The 18,898-nt window shown below is 37.6% G+C and overlaps 1 protein-coding gene across 1 annotated transcript in view; it reads right to left on the bottom strand.

Moving 5' to 3' along the window:
• Positions 1–18,898, bottom strand: part of LDAH (lipid droplet associated hydrolase) — a 116,096-nt gene that overhangs the window by 39,081 nt on the left and 58,117 nt on the right. Inside the window, exon 4 of the mRNA XM_026074628.1 lies at positions 161–401. Within this exon, the coding sequence (XP_025930413.1) occupies positions 161–401 (241 nt within the window). The remainder of the gene's footprint in view (positions 1–160; positions 402–18,898) is intronic.

Raw genomic sequence — 18,898 nt, 5'->3', positions numbered from 1 at the left:
TGTACCTATAGTCTGAAGTTGAGAAAATACTAGACCTGTCCCTCCTTAAAAACGTATCCATGCTTTAGTATTAAGCTTTTATCTCCAAAATTACAACAGCATTTACCAAACGAAACAATACTAAAGTTGGTCTAATAAAAAAAAAGAATAATGGGCTCACCAATGCAATCCACGCTGAAGAGATTTACTGAGGTTGTTATAGAGGATTCATCACAGGACTTCATTCCTCGCAGGGCAAACCGCACCAAGGAAGCTTTGACTCCCTCCGGTAGAAAGGACAGCAGGTAGACCGGCATGTAGAGAATGTAACGAAGTTTGCAGAGCAAAGGCGTCATGAGTTTTCCTTGGGGTGACTGAGCGATACGCTCGATGGTTGGGAAGAGCAGCACCGAGCGAAGAACCTGCGAGGCCACGAGAACAGGAGCGTCACGGGAAGTCCCAGGGCACCACGCCGCAGCATCCCCACCCGGGAGCCAGGATTTTGCAAGGAGCCTCCTTTCGAAACCCAGTTCGGTTCGTCAGAGGCATCGCATCGCACACGTGCAGACAGGCTTTGTGCAACGCCCCGGTTACTTTATTTTTCAAAAGAGGAAGCTAATAAGAACCCGATAACGAAACGTTCAGCTCTATCAGTAAGACACCAGAGCCGGATTTGGAAACGCGTGCCCAGTAACGCACGAGCAGCTGACTGCGACACGAAGGTGGTGATCCCACAAGAGGGCAGTATACAGAAGTAGTCATTGCAATTCTATGCAGGTTTTTTTATGTCAGCAAAAGTACACTCATTTTCATTTTATCTGTTAAACTGTTTTCTCTAAGTAAAACAAACAAATTGTGAAATTTCGGCCAAAATGTCAGTATCATTTTACGACACCCAGGTTTTTCAATTTGCAGTTCAATGCAGATATACCTGGTCAGAACAAGAGTATAGACACATAGCCCATTCACTAAGATTTGTACAACGCTCTCTAATATTGCCCTTTATATGTTGTAATGAAATAGACATATTTCAAGGCTGGTAATTATTTTATGTTATAACATAAAGTGTTTATGTTATCACATGTATACTATGTGATAACAGCATACACTTCAGCTTTATAGTAGAATGAAATGAATAAAAAAACCCACAGGCAAACATTCTTAAAGAGTATCTGCTACTTTTTCCTGGAATTTAAAAGCATATTACAAGAATCCATATAGGAAAAGCCTTCAAAGATACATGACTACAGCACCTAACAGAAGTATCAAGAAAGCGAAGTAAGAGAAAGATATTCTGGATATTACATTTGCAGATAATTAGGTGCAAATTACTATGCTTTGTTGACAACTCAGCATAAAGAAAAAAAAGAGATAGTTACAGTTGCTGCTTACTGCACATATTATTCTACATACTGCCTAATTTAGATTAATGAATTCTTAAAAAAATAAAATAAAAATAATTGTCTTCATTATCAAATTAGACTCAGCAAATGAATGCCACTGCATCTGTGTGTAGCTCCACTGGTCTCAGCAGGTATTCAGGTGAAACCTGGGCATGCCATGAACAGACGCTTACAAGCTCTGGGCATTATAATGTAGCACATAGAAGAAATTCAGGAAATATCAGGAACTTTCCATACTGTATTTTCTACAACAGTTTAAAAGTAGACTTTGAAAGTGCTATTTATATCAAAGACAGAACTATTTTAAGAAATCTCTCCGCTTTCCAGCTGATACTACTTTGGTTTTAGACAAAGAAAAATTCATTCGCAGAGAAATCAATCCTGGGCCTCTTTTTATTAAAGGCAACCACCAGCTGAAGTATAGGAATGCAAGACTTCTACTAAATTATATGGTAGTTTTGTGATATTTCAGCTAGGAGCTGAACTCAAACTCTTGTGATCTAAAGCAGATTTGACCTGCGTTCCCAGGCACACATTAATCCTTTGACATTACAGTTTATAGATACAGGATTAGTTGCTTGGAGAGCTGTACTAACCACTGGGGGAAGTTGCTAAACCTTGAAGGCAAAAGAAGGACAAACCAAGAAAGCTGTTATAATGTCCCTTGCATTCCTGCATTTTTTTAAAATATCATGGCACACAAGTTTAAAAGATGGTGGTAAGATGGAGGATAATTTTGTTTAATTTCTTTCTTCATTTAATCTTCTGCAGACAATAAAAGAGAAATGTAAAACACATTTTTCAAACTTTCATCAACTATTTTTTAGTTTACTGCTAGATTGCAGAGCCAGGATTTTGAAATGTGCATTTGCCTGCAGAATTGCTTAAAGATGTAGTTCAACATCTTTCCAATACCACTGTGGATACAGCAGATTTAAAGTATTTTATTAGAATGATACACATGTTCATTAAAGCAGTATGTCATATTTGTGCCTTGAAACAAGTGAATCAGAAATACACAGGTATAACAAAGGAGATCAATGGGATTCAAACAGCTAACATCAGTTAATACTTTTTGCTTTGTTGCATGCCAAGGCCCTATCTATATGCAATTTACACTAGCTGAAGTGACTTAGATGGCCCAGAAGTGTATTCAGGCTACAACTTTTAGAAATATTTCAGAACTAGTCAGTTTGAAGACGGACAACATTACATATTATAAAGCACTAGGTATTGCCACCGTTATGAATGCCACTGTATATATTATTAAGTAATGYGTAAAGCTTAATTACCCCTTTGTGTATGGAAATCCTTCCCACACTTTATGATAGAAATTTCTTGTGATAACAATCAATCAAAAACCAAAAATGTCATATCCAGATTCACCTGGTTTGAATCACCCCTAATTCAAAGCCTAGTGATTCTTATTAGTTAAGCACTGAGGAGGGCAGAGAACTGGCCAGCTAGAAACACTAGCTGCAGAGACTTAAGAGGATTTGGGGACTTCCAAATGTTGGCCAGTGAATCTACTGAAGGCAAACATGGCCCATGCTAACGATTGTCTGAGTGTTTTAGGTCATACCACTTACCCTTTCTGTGCTTTGGTCAACCTGCTAAAAAACAGTATGAATATTCTTACGTTATAGTGAACTGTTGTGACAACAGCAATATTTGTAATAAAGCTATTTCACTTATTTAACTAATTTAACAGTTATTTAATTAACATGCTTTAAAAAGCAAGATTTCAACACTCAAGATGATGCATACATTTCCAGTTAAAGTTAAAGTGTATTTTCTCTCTTGTTTTGTCACAAGGGCAGCCTCTTGTATTTTTATCGGAAACTTTTAACTCTTTAAACTACACAGGGCTCAAGAACTGAACGGTTCAGCGACTGTAACAGGACGTAGAGTCTTGCACATTTTAGTGTTTTAGACCCTGGTAACAACAAAAAGCTAACATTATCTGGAAGCTCGTCACATAATGCAGTCCTGGTCCCAGGGCAGCTCAAGTGGTTACATAACACCGAAAAGATTAACAGGATGCTGGCCTTAGCATGTGCCCAGAGAACAAACTGGCCTAAAACCCAAATATATTCTACCGTTTATGCCTTCAGTAAACACACTAGCAGGGAGGTGTGGGAACCTTCAGAGTTTCAGTTGTCACTGTTTATGTACTTTGGTGTCTACAGTTATCAATTCATCAACTTCATGTATTTATGATCCCCACAGTAAATTTTACAAGGCAGAGAGAAGAGAAACTACTTACTTAAGAGAAAGAGTGAGCCCTGAAGGAAACAATATGAAATGCCCATTCCCGGGAAGCATGGTACTGAGCAGGGAGCTTTGTTTAGGCAGGATCTCTAAATGAACCACTATGAATGTTAAGATTCACTTCATGTGACCACTACTTCATATAAACACTAAACAAATGCCTCCTGCAAACTACAAGCATAAAGAATGCATATATCGCTTGGCTTTCTATYAAGCTTCTATCCAGCTTTCTATCCAGCTTAATCTATCTAAAAGGAGATGGCAGTATGAAAGCTAACAGCTATCACAGACAGAGGAGATCTACTTTTCTCCACTTCTCTCCACTGGGATAACCAGTTGAAATCCCAACATACACTTGCAAATCAGGAAAAAATCCCACATGCAGATTCTTTCACACTGTAGAGCTGGGCACTTGAGGCACTGGCTAAGAGACCCACATTCAGATAACTGCCCTATTAGACTCAGAACATATATTTTTCCTTATGGAATCCAGAACAGGAACCTGGGTCAGGATCTCCAGAAGTTTAGGGCACTGCCCAAAGCAGCGTCTATAGTGACAACTGAGTATGTGCAAGTCTTGACTGGATAACTGTTATTTCAACATGGTTTTGGATTAGTAGAAACAGTTGAAAAGTTTTGTTTTGATTAAACAGAGACACAAAAACAAAAAGCCAATTAAATTTACAACAAACTTTTTTATCACTGCACAATTTATTAAGCACAACCACACTAGCAAAGGATTTTTGTTTATATGATTTATACATAAAAGCCATAAAAGTATGAAAATCAGATCAAGACAAAAACCCACTAATGTTATTCACTAATGCCTTCCACAGGAAGAATTGAAAATGTTTACCAGCTACAGTTTGAAGTTTGCGTGGGTACTGCTACTTGTTTTAGCAACTGATAAACTATAATGCTGAGGATATAACACCATACTTACAAACTTGGTTGCCACCTACAATCAGCCTTCAAAAGGGTGACATGATCTTCAGAGGTGTTAGCTCTGTGATGCCAAGGAGAACTACAGGAGCTCAAAACTTTTGAAATCAGGAATTTTGATTACACATAAGAAATGCTGGTTACAAATTCAGGCATCTCAGGTATAACTTCCTGAGATTATATCGCCATTTCAAATGAGAGATGGGAGCTGTGATGCTTTGTTGCTTGCTCTTAATATATAACGACATTTTACTAAGAGAAACAAAATGGGAGAAAAAAAAAAACAGGCAGGAAGGGAAAAGACAGATACTGAATGACAGAAAGGAATGGGAGCCATTTTAAAGATTTTTTTTTCAGAAGAGACCCAAAGTAGATGAATTCATTAATTATAGTCACATACCTTCGCTCTCAGTGGACAGATTGTCCCTGCCCATGATACCTCACAGGCACATTTAGATCTTTCTACTGAAATTGTAAAACAATACTTTAAGACATTGATAAAAATATCCCTCCTACATTGTAAGAAAGCAAAACTGGATCAGAAATAACCTGCTGGCTCACTCTGCTCTAGTAACAGAGTCAACGGTTGCTGGAGGGTCACTTCCACTTTTGAGTGGGAAATATTTTGGAAAGTATTCCCTCTTGCGGAATAATCTGTTCTTAATCATTGGAGGTGTACAAATCGTTAACACAATAAACACCACCAAAAAGAACATAAGATTCGGATTCCATACCAGTTACATAACTCACACATCACATCAAGCTCCAGAGATCAAATCAGCTGGCAGAAGCAGGAAGCCATCTATTACTTTTTATAAGAGATCCCTTAAACTGACCCATGTTAAGCAAAGAAGTATCCGAGCGCAATTCTAAAACTCACGTGCAGATCCATGCAGACACACATCCTACATCCATATCAACACCAGTAGGCTGTGGGAAGAAGGCATGATTTCAAATCACAGGGTTGGAAAGAAAATGAATGAGGAAGCTTTCTTTTAAATAGACCGCTGATTCCTTCAAAAACCTCTGAAAAGCAAAAGCTGTTTTTCTGTCAAAAGTAACACTTATATTGATATATTTTAGTTCATCCCATATATTAGTTTATTATTCATCTGCTGTGTTGGCAGAGAAAAAGCTATTATCTGTCAGGTGAAACCTAGTAAATTTTTCAAAGATAACATAATGATGCACTTAATGGTAATCTACAGTCTACCCTTGACACAGAGTGCCACATTAATCACAATTTCTTTTACTCAGTATGCAGAAACCTGCAGGCAAAACAACTAGGGTCATGCAAGTATACCCTGGTTTATTAACACAGCTGTGCCGAGAAGTTTTCCAAGAAAACTCACATGACAAAACAGACAGCATTTGCTTATGCTTTCCTCTCACCAAAGCAAGATTTTCTAGGCTTGCCATTTGTTTGCTTTGCCACTATGCTAAACACACTCCAATATTTGGKTTTTTTTTTGTCTGTACACATTAACTATCAATAATGAAGTATGTTTTAAAGTCTCTAATGATTTTCTCCTCAACTGTTCATTGCGAGATGCTATTGTTTGTTGTATCGCTAGTTGTCTATCACAACTCAATATATGCAAAATCCAAAGATTTTGTAAGAGGAAAAGAACAAAAGAATGAACACAAGTTACAAAAAATACTTTCACCGCTAGTCTGCAGGAATAACATACAAAATGTGCACTTTCTTCTTTTTCCCCTATGGATCTTCTTTGACCCTAAATGAATGTTTTGGCTTTGTGGTGAATATTGTATGTGCAACAGAACAAATATCTCATACACAGTTAATAGAGAATCTTTTCACTGAAAATTCTGAAGTGCTTTATAAAAATTAAGCCCCACAAAGAAGTCTTACTGTACTTATTTTATGGGTGAATAAACTGAAATTCAGAAAGTTAAATGACTCCACATAAAAATATATATTGTTAAAGTAAGATGATGTAAAACAACTGTGTAGCAACTCATTCTGCTCTAACCAAAAACTTACTTTTCTGGGCTACCAAGTTGTTTCTGTAAAACAATCAATGGGGTAACATGCGCAAATGACCAAACTTTTGTAGAAGGGTTTGCATTTTTTTTAACATGAATGCCACGGTGGCTTAGTAGCTGCTTGATTCAAAAGAGTCTTCTGTTACCACACATAGTCCCCTTCCAAAATGCTGTTGTGAGGCAGTGGCACTCCTCGTGTAATGAACTTGATTTCATACTTTCAATTTAAGTTTTCTGCACTTTCTATTTATTAGTACCCAAATTTCCATTTTGTCACCAGATCCATTTAATTTTTTCTATTCCTTTTCTTCCAGATCTCTGATTGTGTTACATATACTCTGTGTGAATGACTAAGTGACAGAAAGGAGGATTTTGTTTGAATTTTCTAAGAAAACCCTTGGAATATGAGGAGCATAATTTGCTCCCTGCAGAGTATAATTTGTTTCCCAACAAAAGCGTAGTTAGTGTAAGCAACTCTCTGGGAGTGTGCTGTTAAAACTGTAAATGATACACTTCAGTTTCTTCTGATGGGCTCAAGGAATTCTCGCTCCCTAGAAAAAGCAAAATTTCTGAGTACCATTATCAGCATCATGGCAAYGTTTGCCAGCTCCATTTTAGTAAGGGGTATTCAAGTTTTCATAATTTGGGAATAGATTGTATCAGTATTCTTGATCAGAGGAGCTTCTGGTAGGGTTTTCATAGTCATACTCAGGATACTCATGAGGATTAAGTTCTTCAGGTGAACAGACACATACATGGCTCTGAAGGCAAATGGAGGATGCACAGATCCTCAAAGGCAGAATTTCTTGCACAGTATCTGAGGAACATATGGTTCAGCTGAGCAGAACTATTTAGATGCCATCCTTAAAGAAAACAATGACCGAGTCAGCAATTTTACGTAGGTAAGAGTAGTATAAGTGTAACAGGATAACAGCAAAGAGGATTGTGTTCAAAGACAAAAACATTATTTACAAAGTCAAGATTTTTTGCTTTTAAATACATACACAGATGAATCCAAACAGCAGTGCCTAACATAGAAAACACTAGTATATAAATATCAACTGTACTTTAAGGACTAAGCATAATTGCCTTGCAAGCAGTCCACAAGACCCATTTACCAAATAAACTTGGGACTAAATTTTGCTTGACAACTTCTGTGTTGTTTGCTATAAGGCATTAGGCCTAGTCATCATCTTGTGCATCTGCCAACTCCAACACACACACACACACACACACACACACACACACACACAAACCCCAGGTACATGCTTTTAATTCTACACTGAATAAATGTACCAAAATCCAGAGACTGCCATCCAGCACACTGGTTACACGAATATCAATGACAGCTCACAGTAAAAATTCAAATTTATAATTATAAACAGTTAAGTAAGCTCATATACACAGAGTTGAGTATACACGTAATTTTTGAGCTTTTTGAATTCAGTATACACATAATTTTTCCCCATGCATCCCTTTCTGTAAAAAGAAACTGGTAGAACTAGTGGAAAATTTTTCATTGCCTATGCTTATGGCTCCCAGTTTCCATCGTAGCCTCAATACTGGTAAACTAAACTGGGCTAGGACTTAGGCTCCACTTTTCAGCAACTATCCAACTGTTCAGAAGGATTTAAAAATTGATTTTGTCTAAGTGAGATTCTAACACACTAGATTACATGTATGGCCATTATATACAGATCTCACTTTCTGTTATCAAGAGATGTTTCATTAGAGGAACAGCAAGAAAAGAACATTCAGCCACTAACTTCATATGTATTTACATTCATACCTGTTAATGAAAGCTGCTGAAATCCCATCATTAAACCCTAGGAAAATGAGTAAGAATAAACCTTTCCCCTTTACAGAGTTCATTTTGGTTCAGCTTCATTCAGCTTCACTACTGGCCCCTAACTGAGGTGCCTAAATCATCTGAGACTCTCAGTTGACGTCAGTTCATAGATAGTCACTGACAGATACGCAGAAGATGTCAGATGAAATGAAATCACTTTCTAGCAGAGTTTTCTGCTTCCCACTAGCTAGACAGAGGGCCTGAGATTCTGATTAGGTGCTTCACGGCACAGAACAAAGTCAGACCCTTCCATGGCAGAAGCAGTGGAGCACACTTTTCACTGGGTACTTCTTCAGGGAGCACATGTATATATACATGTATATATACTGTACTGGGAACAGCACTGAAAATGCTGTGTAAATTTACTGATGCAACTTAACATGGCAATGTATAGAGACTTGAATTGAGAATTACTTCTGTAAAAGAGGCAGATACTAATTAATTCCCAGCATCTGGCCTTGAATGATTCAGAATTATTAAATGTCATTTCATACTACATCTACAGTGTCTATTTAAAGTGTACATCAAAACAAAAAATGCAGGTTAGTACTATTAACATCAGTGCACGATGTCTGCAACTGTATTACATTTTATTTCAATTTCTGCATAGTCTCTGAGCTCCAGGCTACTTCTGCCATTGAAGCAGAGTAGCTATATCAGAACTTCACTGTCAAATATGGAAAAAGTTGTGTAGTGCTTCTTTGACACTGGTCTGCCTAAAAGTCAGAAACATACTGTGCATTTGGTCAATGTTTGCAGACATGGTCTGCAAATTATGGATAGGGAGTAGAAAAATAGAAGATAGAAGAATTTCATAATGGCTGTCACTACCTCTCTTTTGTAGCCAGATTTCAGTTTTCAATGAATGTAGTACTTCAGTAAATGCCAAACCAGCTTTCTGAGATCCAACCTGGGTATCTGGTTCAAGGCAATTTAAGGCAATTTTTCCAAGAGGAAGCACATTAAAAAAAAAACCTGTAAGAAAACCAGTACCATAATGAGGTTTTGTTAAGTTAAATTTGGTATTTTAATCACTCAGCCCATGGAACCAACTCAGAAGCTACTATTATCTTTAAACATGCCCAGGAAAAATAATCTAAAGTATGAATGAGTGGGGAAAAAACCTGGAAAGTAATACAGCTGAAAGGACACACAGGTGATGGTGAACAGCAAATGATATGCAAGTCTGCAATAAGATACGGTGGAGAGAGTGAGCGAGAGAAAAATTCTGCAAGTTAGTGTTACATATAGGAAAGAAACATATCGCAAATTCCAGAGGAATTTCTGTCTCCCTAGGAGACTATGAAGATTGCATCCTATTCTCTACATTTTAAAATGAAAGTTTTCAACCAAAAGCCAACCACAAATAAAGCATAAAATTAATGAAGGGTTTGGATGATTAAATTTGTGAAGAAATTTATATATAGAGAGAGGAATATGAATAGCTTGGCAAAAAAGGAGCAAAGAGGGAACAGGGTGGAGAACTGTAACTACACAAATATTTAATGGGTGTACAGTGAAGGATGAGACATAATATTTTGGGTGGGACAAGTGACATAACTACATGTGACAGAAAGAAATTAAAAAATTCAAATCTGAAACCAGGCATCCGAATTCTGTGCTGACATTGACTTTTACAATGCACAAAACTACCAGGTTCCAGCTGCAGACTCCTCATCAATAGGAATGGTACAAGAGAGGAAGATGCCATCTTCACACTCTGATACGGATGTGACAGAGCAATCTCTGATTTGCAAAACCAGTACACTGTTTAAGGAAGCTGTAGAAAAAGTTAACTAAGGACTGATAGTATTGTTTATACATTAACTTCTCGTGAACTGCATTGTCCTGGGACAACAGTGTATTACATACACTGACTAAAATAATGTGTCGGGAAGAATGAAAAGTAAATGCGTTGACCTAAAATGGCATTTTTTTTCCTTCCTTCCCTCCTTTTGTGTAAAAGGTTACCACATAAAGTAAATTTTTAAAGCATGTTTTTGTTATACAGCGAGCTGGCAGAATCTTTGCAGCGTGGTGATGCCCAGAAAAGAAACATTAAATGCCATGTTGCTGCTCAGTGTTTACCATTAGTGCGCCTCCTGACACATCTTCTCTGCACAGTAAACTCAGCCTGTTGTCTGATGAACTCAGATCATGGTGCTGAGAATCACAAAAGCACAAAAACAGACACATAGAGGAAAAACTAGCTTTCTACTTCCTGCTTTACACCCCTTTTGGAGGGAAAAGACAATCAAACCTTATTTGTAAGGATTTTCTGAAAAAAAAAGAAATCAGAATGAAACACCAAAGGATGCTACTAGTTGCTCTAATTCAAAGAATTCTGTTAACAGAATGAGTTTTTGAAACAGTCCAGCACAAAACTAGGATCACTAAAACCATTCCACAACCTCCACAACCACTTGACATTTCCTTCCCATCAAGCCGTAAGAAAACCTCCAGCATCCTTTGACACACTTGTTATACACTGGAAAAAGATCCAAATTCCCCAAATCAGCACAGTATGAGAACGTGGCAGACCCACAGCACTACCACTGTCAGGGGCTTTCTTTTCTGACAGGAAATTTATTAAATTAAAATGTTCAGAAAAGCTTAGGAAAGGATTTTTTTTTTTTAAGCTACCAGAAAACACTACCAAAACAAAACAGAGATGTAATGTTGATGGTGAATTCCTTYCCGATTTGAAAACTATCAATTAAGTTTATTGGGAACATGTAAGCAAGACACCCCAGTTGCTTTCTGCAAGGTTTTCAGTATTATGCGGAACACTGTCTACACTACCAATGTCCCGTATCTACCTGCAGTCAATATTTACTGCTTCGAAGGAAGGTGATCAAGGCTGCAGAAGTTATACGTTGAGTTAGGGAAAGAAATATTTCTTGGACAATGGGAAAGTCCACAAACAAGAGCCTGGGTACTAAAATGTAAGATACATTACGTACTAATAATTAAATTTCATATATAAAAAAATATACAAAATGTACAATATATATATATATATGCATACATACAATTATACGTGGTGCAAAAACTATAGCAAGCCTTTCAAACATACTGTCTTGCAGTCTTACCTTTTTTTTGCAGTCCACTCCATAAGCTCCTCAAATTCACTAAAAACAATGTAGTTTTCTTGTTCCTACTTATTTGGAGGATTATTCCAGACTTAATTTTTTCAGGCCTAGCAACTGGTTTCTAATTTCTGTCTAAATGTATTTATATCCATTCGATCTTGCATAAGTATTGACTTTTAAGCCAAACTGTTCTATTCTTTCCCTGGTATTTACTCCTTGTAACCTTAATAAAAGGGACTCGTACTCATTCTCTGTTTCATGAGGTTCAATGAGCCAAGATATCCAAAGCTTTTCCCCTGATTTTTGTTGCTCATTACCTGCCCAGGCTTTCCCTCTAGTCGTTTCAGTCTGAATTCCTCTTTTTTGAGCATGGTTGGTTAGAAATTACCTACTATTCCAGAAAAGCTTTAATAAACCCTTGTACAATAGTACTAATGCTTTCCTGCCCTATAAACTGTATTATGCCTAACTAAAATTAGGGTGAGTTCACTCCCTGGTGACATTTGGCATTGGTCTTTTTAAGCTCACTGATGAAGAGCCTTAGCCCTCTACTGTACACTGTTACTCCAAAGATACAGCAAGAAAAGCAGGGTTTTCTTAAACCTTCTCACTGCAGATATGACTCAACAGATGCGTAAGAAGCGGCAAATACGCAGAATATGCAGATGTAAGGTTTTTTAGTCTCTTTTCTGCATAACAGACTTTTGATTTTTATAATATGTGWACAAAGGACTAGGCTCTCCCGTTAGTGCTACGCTGACACGGTTGTCTTCACAACCCTCGCGCTGTTGTTCCTTGGCCAGATCGTCGCTCAAGGGTCAAACTAGAGCACAGTCGGCAAGAGCTGAGTCAGGGGAGAAGCGGTAGCCAAGCTCCAATCAACGTCTCCTCTAGAGATCTGCAAAGCAAAGCAACTAGAAATTCATAACATACTTTAACCAAACAGTACTGCTTCCATATTGTGTTGCATCACATCCTAAGCTCAGGTTGGCTGGGTGACAAGGGCTGTTTCCTATCTGAGTGCTGTTTTCCGTTTATCTTTGTCTGATGTCAGGGATGTCTCTGCTTCTTGGCATCTGATGTATTCTCCTTTGTTCATACTTAACGTCATGTTTTTACAGTTAAAATTACTTTTATCATAGTCTAATAGATTAGGCTAGAGTCTGAATTCAATTCCTATTCTGAACTTGAACAAAACAGGCACAATGAGAATTACCAAAGCGTGAGAGACAGAGACCACTCTTGTCTCTGCGAGCACAGGTACAACCCACGCAGTCCCCCTCTCGCCTCTATAAAACTTCACAACCACACAGACCTTCAGGGAGCTGGTTAACTAGTATCAGATATGTCTCCACTGCTTTGAGTTACAGAAGTGAGACTTCATAACTTTGGGGTATTTTGTCCTGAGAACCTATTATCACAACAGGCTGAATTCAGGCTAACATAAATTCAAACAACCATATAGCCAAAGCTTTTTAGCAAAGTCTATTTCAACATATACATGTTGAAATACAAGCTGTATGGCTTCTTCAGGAAATACTACACATATACATATACTTATACATTCCCTGGAAGGTTTCTCTAAGAAACTGTATGCATACCAATCTTCCTGAAAAATGCAAAACACATCATTTTCAAATATTCCATCAGCATTAACTTCCTTCAGGAGACAGGCTAGGGAAAGATACAGGACACATTGATATTTGTCTTGTGAAGTCACGTGCAATCTTCACAACTTCACAGTCTTCTACTTGTGAAATTAACTGTCGTAAAACACAGGGACAAATTAAGATTTTTTTTTTAAAGGAAAGATTAAGCATTTATATGAATAACATTGTCCTCAGTGATATTAGACCACATCACTGTTTGCAAATGGCACATTTGTTGACATATGTGAACCAAGAACAGCTAATGAGATTTAGGGGGAAAATCTCTTTTTTTGAGTGTGCTTTTCCCATGATTTTCCCAACCATCAGATTTCTTGAACCTTCCTTTAGAAGCTGTCAAATATAATACAATGGATTACACAAACCCATTTTTCTCTTTCCCCACCCTACAGTCTGATTCACTACACCAAAGTCTTTTCCTAACTTTTCATGATTTAATCCAAGAAATATTATTAGAAAAAACTTAAGAAGCATGAACAGCTTTCATATTGTATCCCTGGTATATTCTTTGCCCGAGGTACGTCACCATTTCTGGGAGAAGTTAGCCTAAAGCATTCTTTCAGCTGCAATACAAATACTAGCTAAGAATAACTATGCCATTCCTTAGCAATGAAATACAGAACCGAAATGAATACACCATAGWACCTTGTAGGCAGATGACCTGTGCTGTACTTTTACACACTATCCTGGAAAAAGCAAACAGGAGTAATTTAAGGTATGAGTTGATGCTAAACCTTTAGCTGATGCTATTCAGTGACTTCAAAMACAGACAAATTCAACTTCCCAGCTGATGGAAAATGTCACAGTTCCATATAAATCATCAGGACTATGATAACTTTTTGTCAGCAGTAGAGATTCTCTTTAATTCAGCTGTGTATCTAGCATAGTTTAGGTTCTACTCTACGTGCTAAAAGAAGAATTTAGCAGAAAAAGTAATTAGTAGGACGTCTTAAAAATTCAAAGYTAATGTACCTGTTCCACACCCCTTTTAAATTTATATTTTCTCCCAGTTCTTCACTGCATTACTCATACTAACTTATGCTCCCTTACATTCAATATATCCAGCATTACAATGTAAATTACTACACCACCTTCGACATCTGAATTTGACCCATTATATTCAAATACATACAATACACACACTTTTCCAATGAGTGCAAAACTGGAGTTTATTTTTGTACTATTTCCTTTCAGAATCTACCTGATGATATAAATAGCAGGCAAGATTCTCATCTRTTTAAACTACAGTGATCATAAGGTTTTCCACGTCCTGGCACCCTCTTTATTTAACATACATTATTCAATTTTATTTGAAGTACGTCTTTTATGCCTCAAGCCTCCAGTGCTTCCTGGCAGTTCCACCTGGATGGAAACAGAATTCAAGGACCAGCATTTTTTTAAATGTATTTGTATTTCAAACTGTGGTCTTCAGTGTAATGATGAGTACAGTACTGCGTACAATGATTACATCCTAAAGTATGTAGGCCTGAGTGTCATTTGCACCAAAGTGTGACTAAATTTACGTCTGCTTTAAGGCCACTTTTCACTGACTGAGTATGAATCTGGGCCCTCTGTATTGGGATCCTGAGACCCAACTCATTGCAGCAGCCATATGAAGAGTCCTTTCAAAACGTGAATCAGCACCAGGCTTCTACAGTATTAACTTTGAATCTGCGTAGTATTATTAAAAGTATACTAACCCCTGTTCTGTAGAGTTTAATTACAGAAGATCTAGAATGGAATGAAAATAACTCAGGATGCATCTTTTGGTAGGAAGAAAGAAAGAAGCTGGAAGTCTTGGTATTATCTAACTTCAGCTGCTAATAGCAAGAAATTACTTTTGCTAACAGTGTGGCTGGTCACAGCAGAGTAACTGAAAAGAAGAGCCCTAATGAGAGTACAGCATATCTGATAGACTACTGAATGCTTCTGGTCCTGTGTGTTCCCACCTATGGTAAGGCTGGACGTGTGATCTTGCTCCAGTTGAAACTAGTGGTACAATTTCCAACAATGTCATGGGGCTTAATTCTGCCCCACAAACAAATCTGATTAAAGGATTTATTTATCATGTGTTAAAAGTTTACAGTCAATGTAGATTTCACCAAAGACACAATATTCTCAGCTCTAGAGACTAAGCTTCCCTCATCTATTCTCAAAGAACAGACAGATGAAGACCAAGTCTGCTGCAACTCACTTATCACAGTAGTTCTAGAATATCGTCTTGGATTGAGAAGTAAATTGAGACCTTTGATTATTCCCTTTGAAATCAACAGGCTTTCAATCATATCACGGTTTCTTGGTTGCAGATCCCTTTCAAAAGGYTGTCAGTATCTTTCATAACATCAGTCTCACAACATTAAAACCTGTCTAATGGCAACAGAAGAGAGATCATCCTTACAACATCTTATAAATGGGTCATGGCGCAGGAAAAAATAATCTGCTGTTTTCCAAAAAAAAAGTACTCCTCAAATTTTTCCAGACAAAATCCAGAATTCTGCTAGACATACAAAAGACTAGAACTCAGAATTGTGCTCTACAGATACTACAAAATATTTCTTTACAGGTCAGTTCTGCATACTGAACTATTTGTGAATTATTAAAAATATTAAAAATATTAAACACACAGACTGTTCATTACATTTACAARTCTCACAGGACTGAAATGCAAATTACTCTGTACTACAAATATTTGGGTAACTGAAGACTTGCCCAAAATGTTTAAAAAAAAAAAGGAAAAGCCTTTTTATGGGTTAAGGTAATAATGAGAAAACTGTTCTCCCAAAAATCTCTATCTTATTGTTGGACTGAAAATAGTTTAAGAGAGAAAATGTTCATTGACAGAGCAGTATTTTACATTCAGAATTAAGCCCCATCAAAGTGGGCAGTATCATTCCATCTACAAGGGAAGTGCCAAAGGAGACAGCCAAAATTTGCAACAGTGTGATAATACCGGCAGGGATGGATTTGTTGCTATTATGATTAAAGCATATAAACAGAAGAAGATTAGGAGGGGTGAGAGTGAAAAGAGAGGAAGAATAGTTTATTGGTTGGAAGAAGGGCAGGGAGAAGCTTATGTTGGAATGCAGTGTCACAGTTACACACCATAAAGCTTTCAGTTGCTCCCATTACACGTATGTCAGAAAGCAGCTGCCACTTTCCAGGAGAAATTCTTTCCACTTTCATTTTGGAAATACAGGGTGGGATTTTTTTCAGTGTAGCACTCCCATGAGATCAYTGCACTGCATCTGCAGGTACCCTGACGGTTCATGGACTGGTAAATTTGATCCTTGCGAACCCTTATCTAGGAGGCTTACCACATACAATGAACCAATAATGTGCCCTTAACGTGTATTATGGAGAGATGGATCAACATAATGAAAATATTAAGAATCGGTTTATCTGTTGTCTTGAACCAACTGCTTTCACAGGCACCACCATAGAGCAATACCTACTAATAAATCTCAGTGACAATGTATTCAGCTTAAGGAAAAGCGGATGAACAAGGTGAATGAGAACCAGTCTCACAATTTTAATCTCATTCTGCTGATGAAAAAGGAAGGCCATAATTTTCCAGAAGTCCCTCAAGATTTTTGGAATTTATTTTTTAGTGTTCCACTCGAGAAACTTTGAAAAGGTACACTTCACCATGTACTGAAGTCAGGTCTCACTAAAGCATGCATTCACCCCAAATGTGCAGTTCTGCTTGGCTAGCAAGGATGGCAGGCAGATAAGGAAAGATGAACTGAAACTTTCTGTTGAAAGAAGTTGGAAGAAGTCCACTACTATTCTTATCATTTTAAATGAATAATTTAATAATGTACTGTGGAGTAAGAAGAGCAGAACAAATCCTGACCTGTGAAATCAGTGAAAAACAGTAGAGGTGAGCCAGGAACTACACATCGGGAAGAAAAAGAGTAGAAAGCAGAACCTTCTGCTTTGTATTTTCGTCAAAGGAAAAAAAGAAACAAGGTATATTTGAGATTCAAGACCAAATGTACACCTCAATGTACTGTCATGGTATCAGAGAGAAAAAGAGAGAGGAAGTAGCAAGGAATTCTCTTAGTCACCTACTTTTTCCATCTCACCATTGATTTTCCTAGAACTGCAAGCATTTTAAATAATATGGGAAAAATGCAAACTTCACTACTTCACGTTACAAACTACTCCTAGCCTTACCTACTATGACAAGTGGCATATAGGTAGGAATATGCTAAGAGAGCAAACACACCATATTTAATTTATCATGCAAATAAAACTGGTCAGCAGGTAGAAAGAGTTTTAATGCAACAGAAAACATGAATTTGAAGAATACCTTCCAATTGCCAATGCCAGATAAAAAGTCAAAACTCTGCCAGCTGCCATTAAAAAGGTCACAATTCAAATTATATTTATTCAGATCTGGATTTTGTATTTTTCATTTCAGTAAAATACACTTACAGTAGTCATATGGCTCTTTAAAACATACCAGAGGAGGAAAAATTCACTCTAATGCTTTCAAGAACACCTACGACTCAGTGAATTCTATTTCTTATAAAGAATTATTTTGCATTTTGGAAGTTGAAATGGAGTGAATTGTTACAATTTTCCACTGACTAGAAATGTTGCAACTAAGTTATCAGAAGCACATTTTCATTAATATTAATTGAACTTTCTTGCAAGACTCCAAAGGTAACAAGTTTATTAAATACATTTGTGGTTTCTGGATTTCCACTTAAATGTATATTTAACACTGAATTCCACATAAAAGGGCAAACTTCAATGATTTTTTTCCAAAATGTCACGGTTTGGTAGACTTGCATCCAAACAATAGAAATCAAGATTTGAAATATTTATAGACTGAAATTCCTGGAAAAGGAAATGGACTTTATTGCATTTCAATTAGAAGATCCCCATTTACTGCTTATTTTTATTGACAAAAATGTCTAGGAATCTCAAAGAAGTATAATGAAATAGCAACACATTCCTAAGAAACACCAGCCACTTGGTTGTTTTCCTTTGCCTGCTCCTGTAGTGTCACAGCTGCAATCCCAGATGACTCCCCTAACAGAGGTCTACACTCAACGCCCCACTGATTCACACTTCCTGCATAAAACCAGTCATCTCAGTCCCAAATTGTACTTCTTCCCTCTAATCCTTTGAGAAAAACTGGGCTCAAGAAACTAGGGGTAAAATACAAGGGCTGGACTCAGCTTCAGAGACTCCTACTTTAAGCATGCTAAGCCACTCTCCATCATCTTTGAAAGGTCATGGAGAACAGGAGAGGTGCCTGAAGACTGGAAGAAAGCCAATGTCACCCCAGTCTTCAAAAAGGGCAAGAAGGAGGACCCAGGCAACTACAGGCCAGTCAGCCTCACCTCCATCCCTGGAAAGGTGATGGAGTAGCTCATCCTGGAGGCCATCTCCAAGCATGTGGAAGACAAGAAGGTGATCAGGAGTAGTCAGCATGGCTTCACCAAGGGGAAATCATGCTTAACCAAGCTGATAGCCTTCTGCAATGGGATGACTGGCTGGGTAGATGAGGGGAGAGCAGTGGATGTTGTCTCCCTTGACTTCAGCAAGGCTTTTGACGCTCTCTCCCATARCATCCTCATAGACAAGCTCAGGAAGTGTGGGCTAGATGAGTGGACAGTGAAGTGGATTCAGAACTGGCTGAACGGCAGAGCTCAGAGGGCTGTGATCAGTGGCACA

The sequence above is a fragment of the Apteryx rowi genome, unplaced genomic scaffold, assembly GCF_003343035.1.
Source record: "Apteryx rowi isolate R43461 unplaced genomic scaffold, aptRow1 scaffold_392, whole genome shotgun sequence".
NCBI lineage: Eukaryota > Metazoa > Chordata > Aves > Apterygiformes > Apterygidae > Apteryx > Apteryx rowi.
This window is presented reverse-complemented; position numbering and strand designations above follow the sequence as displayed.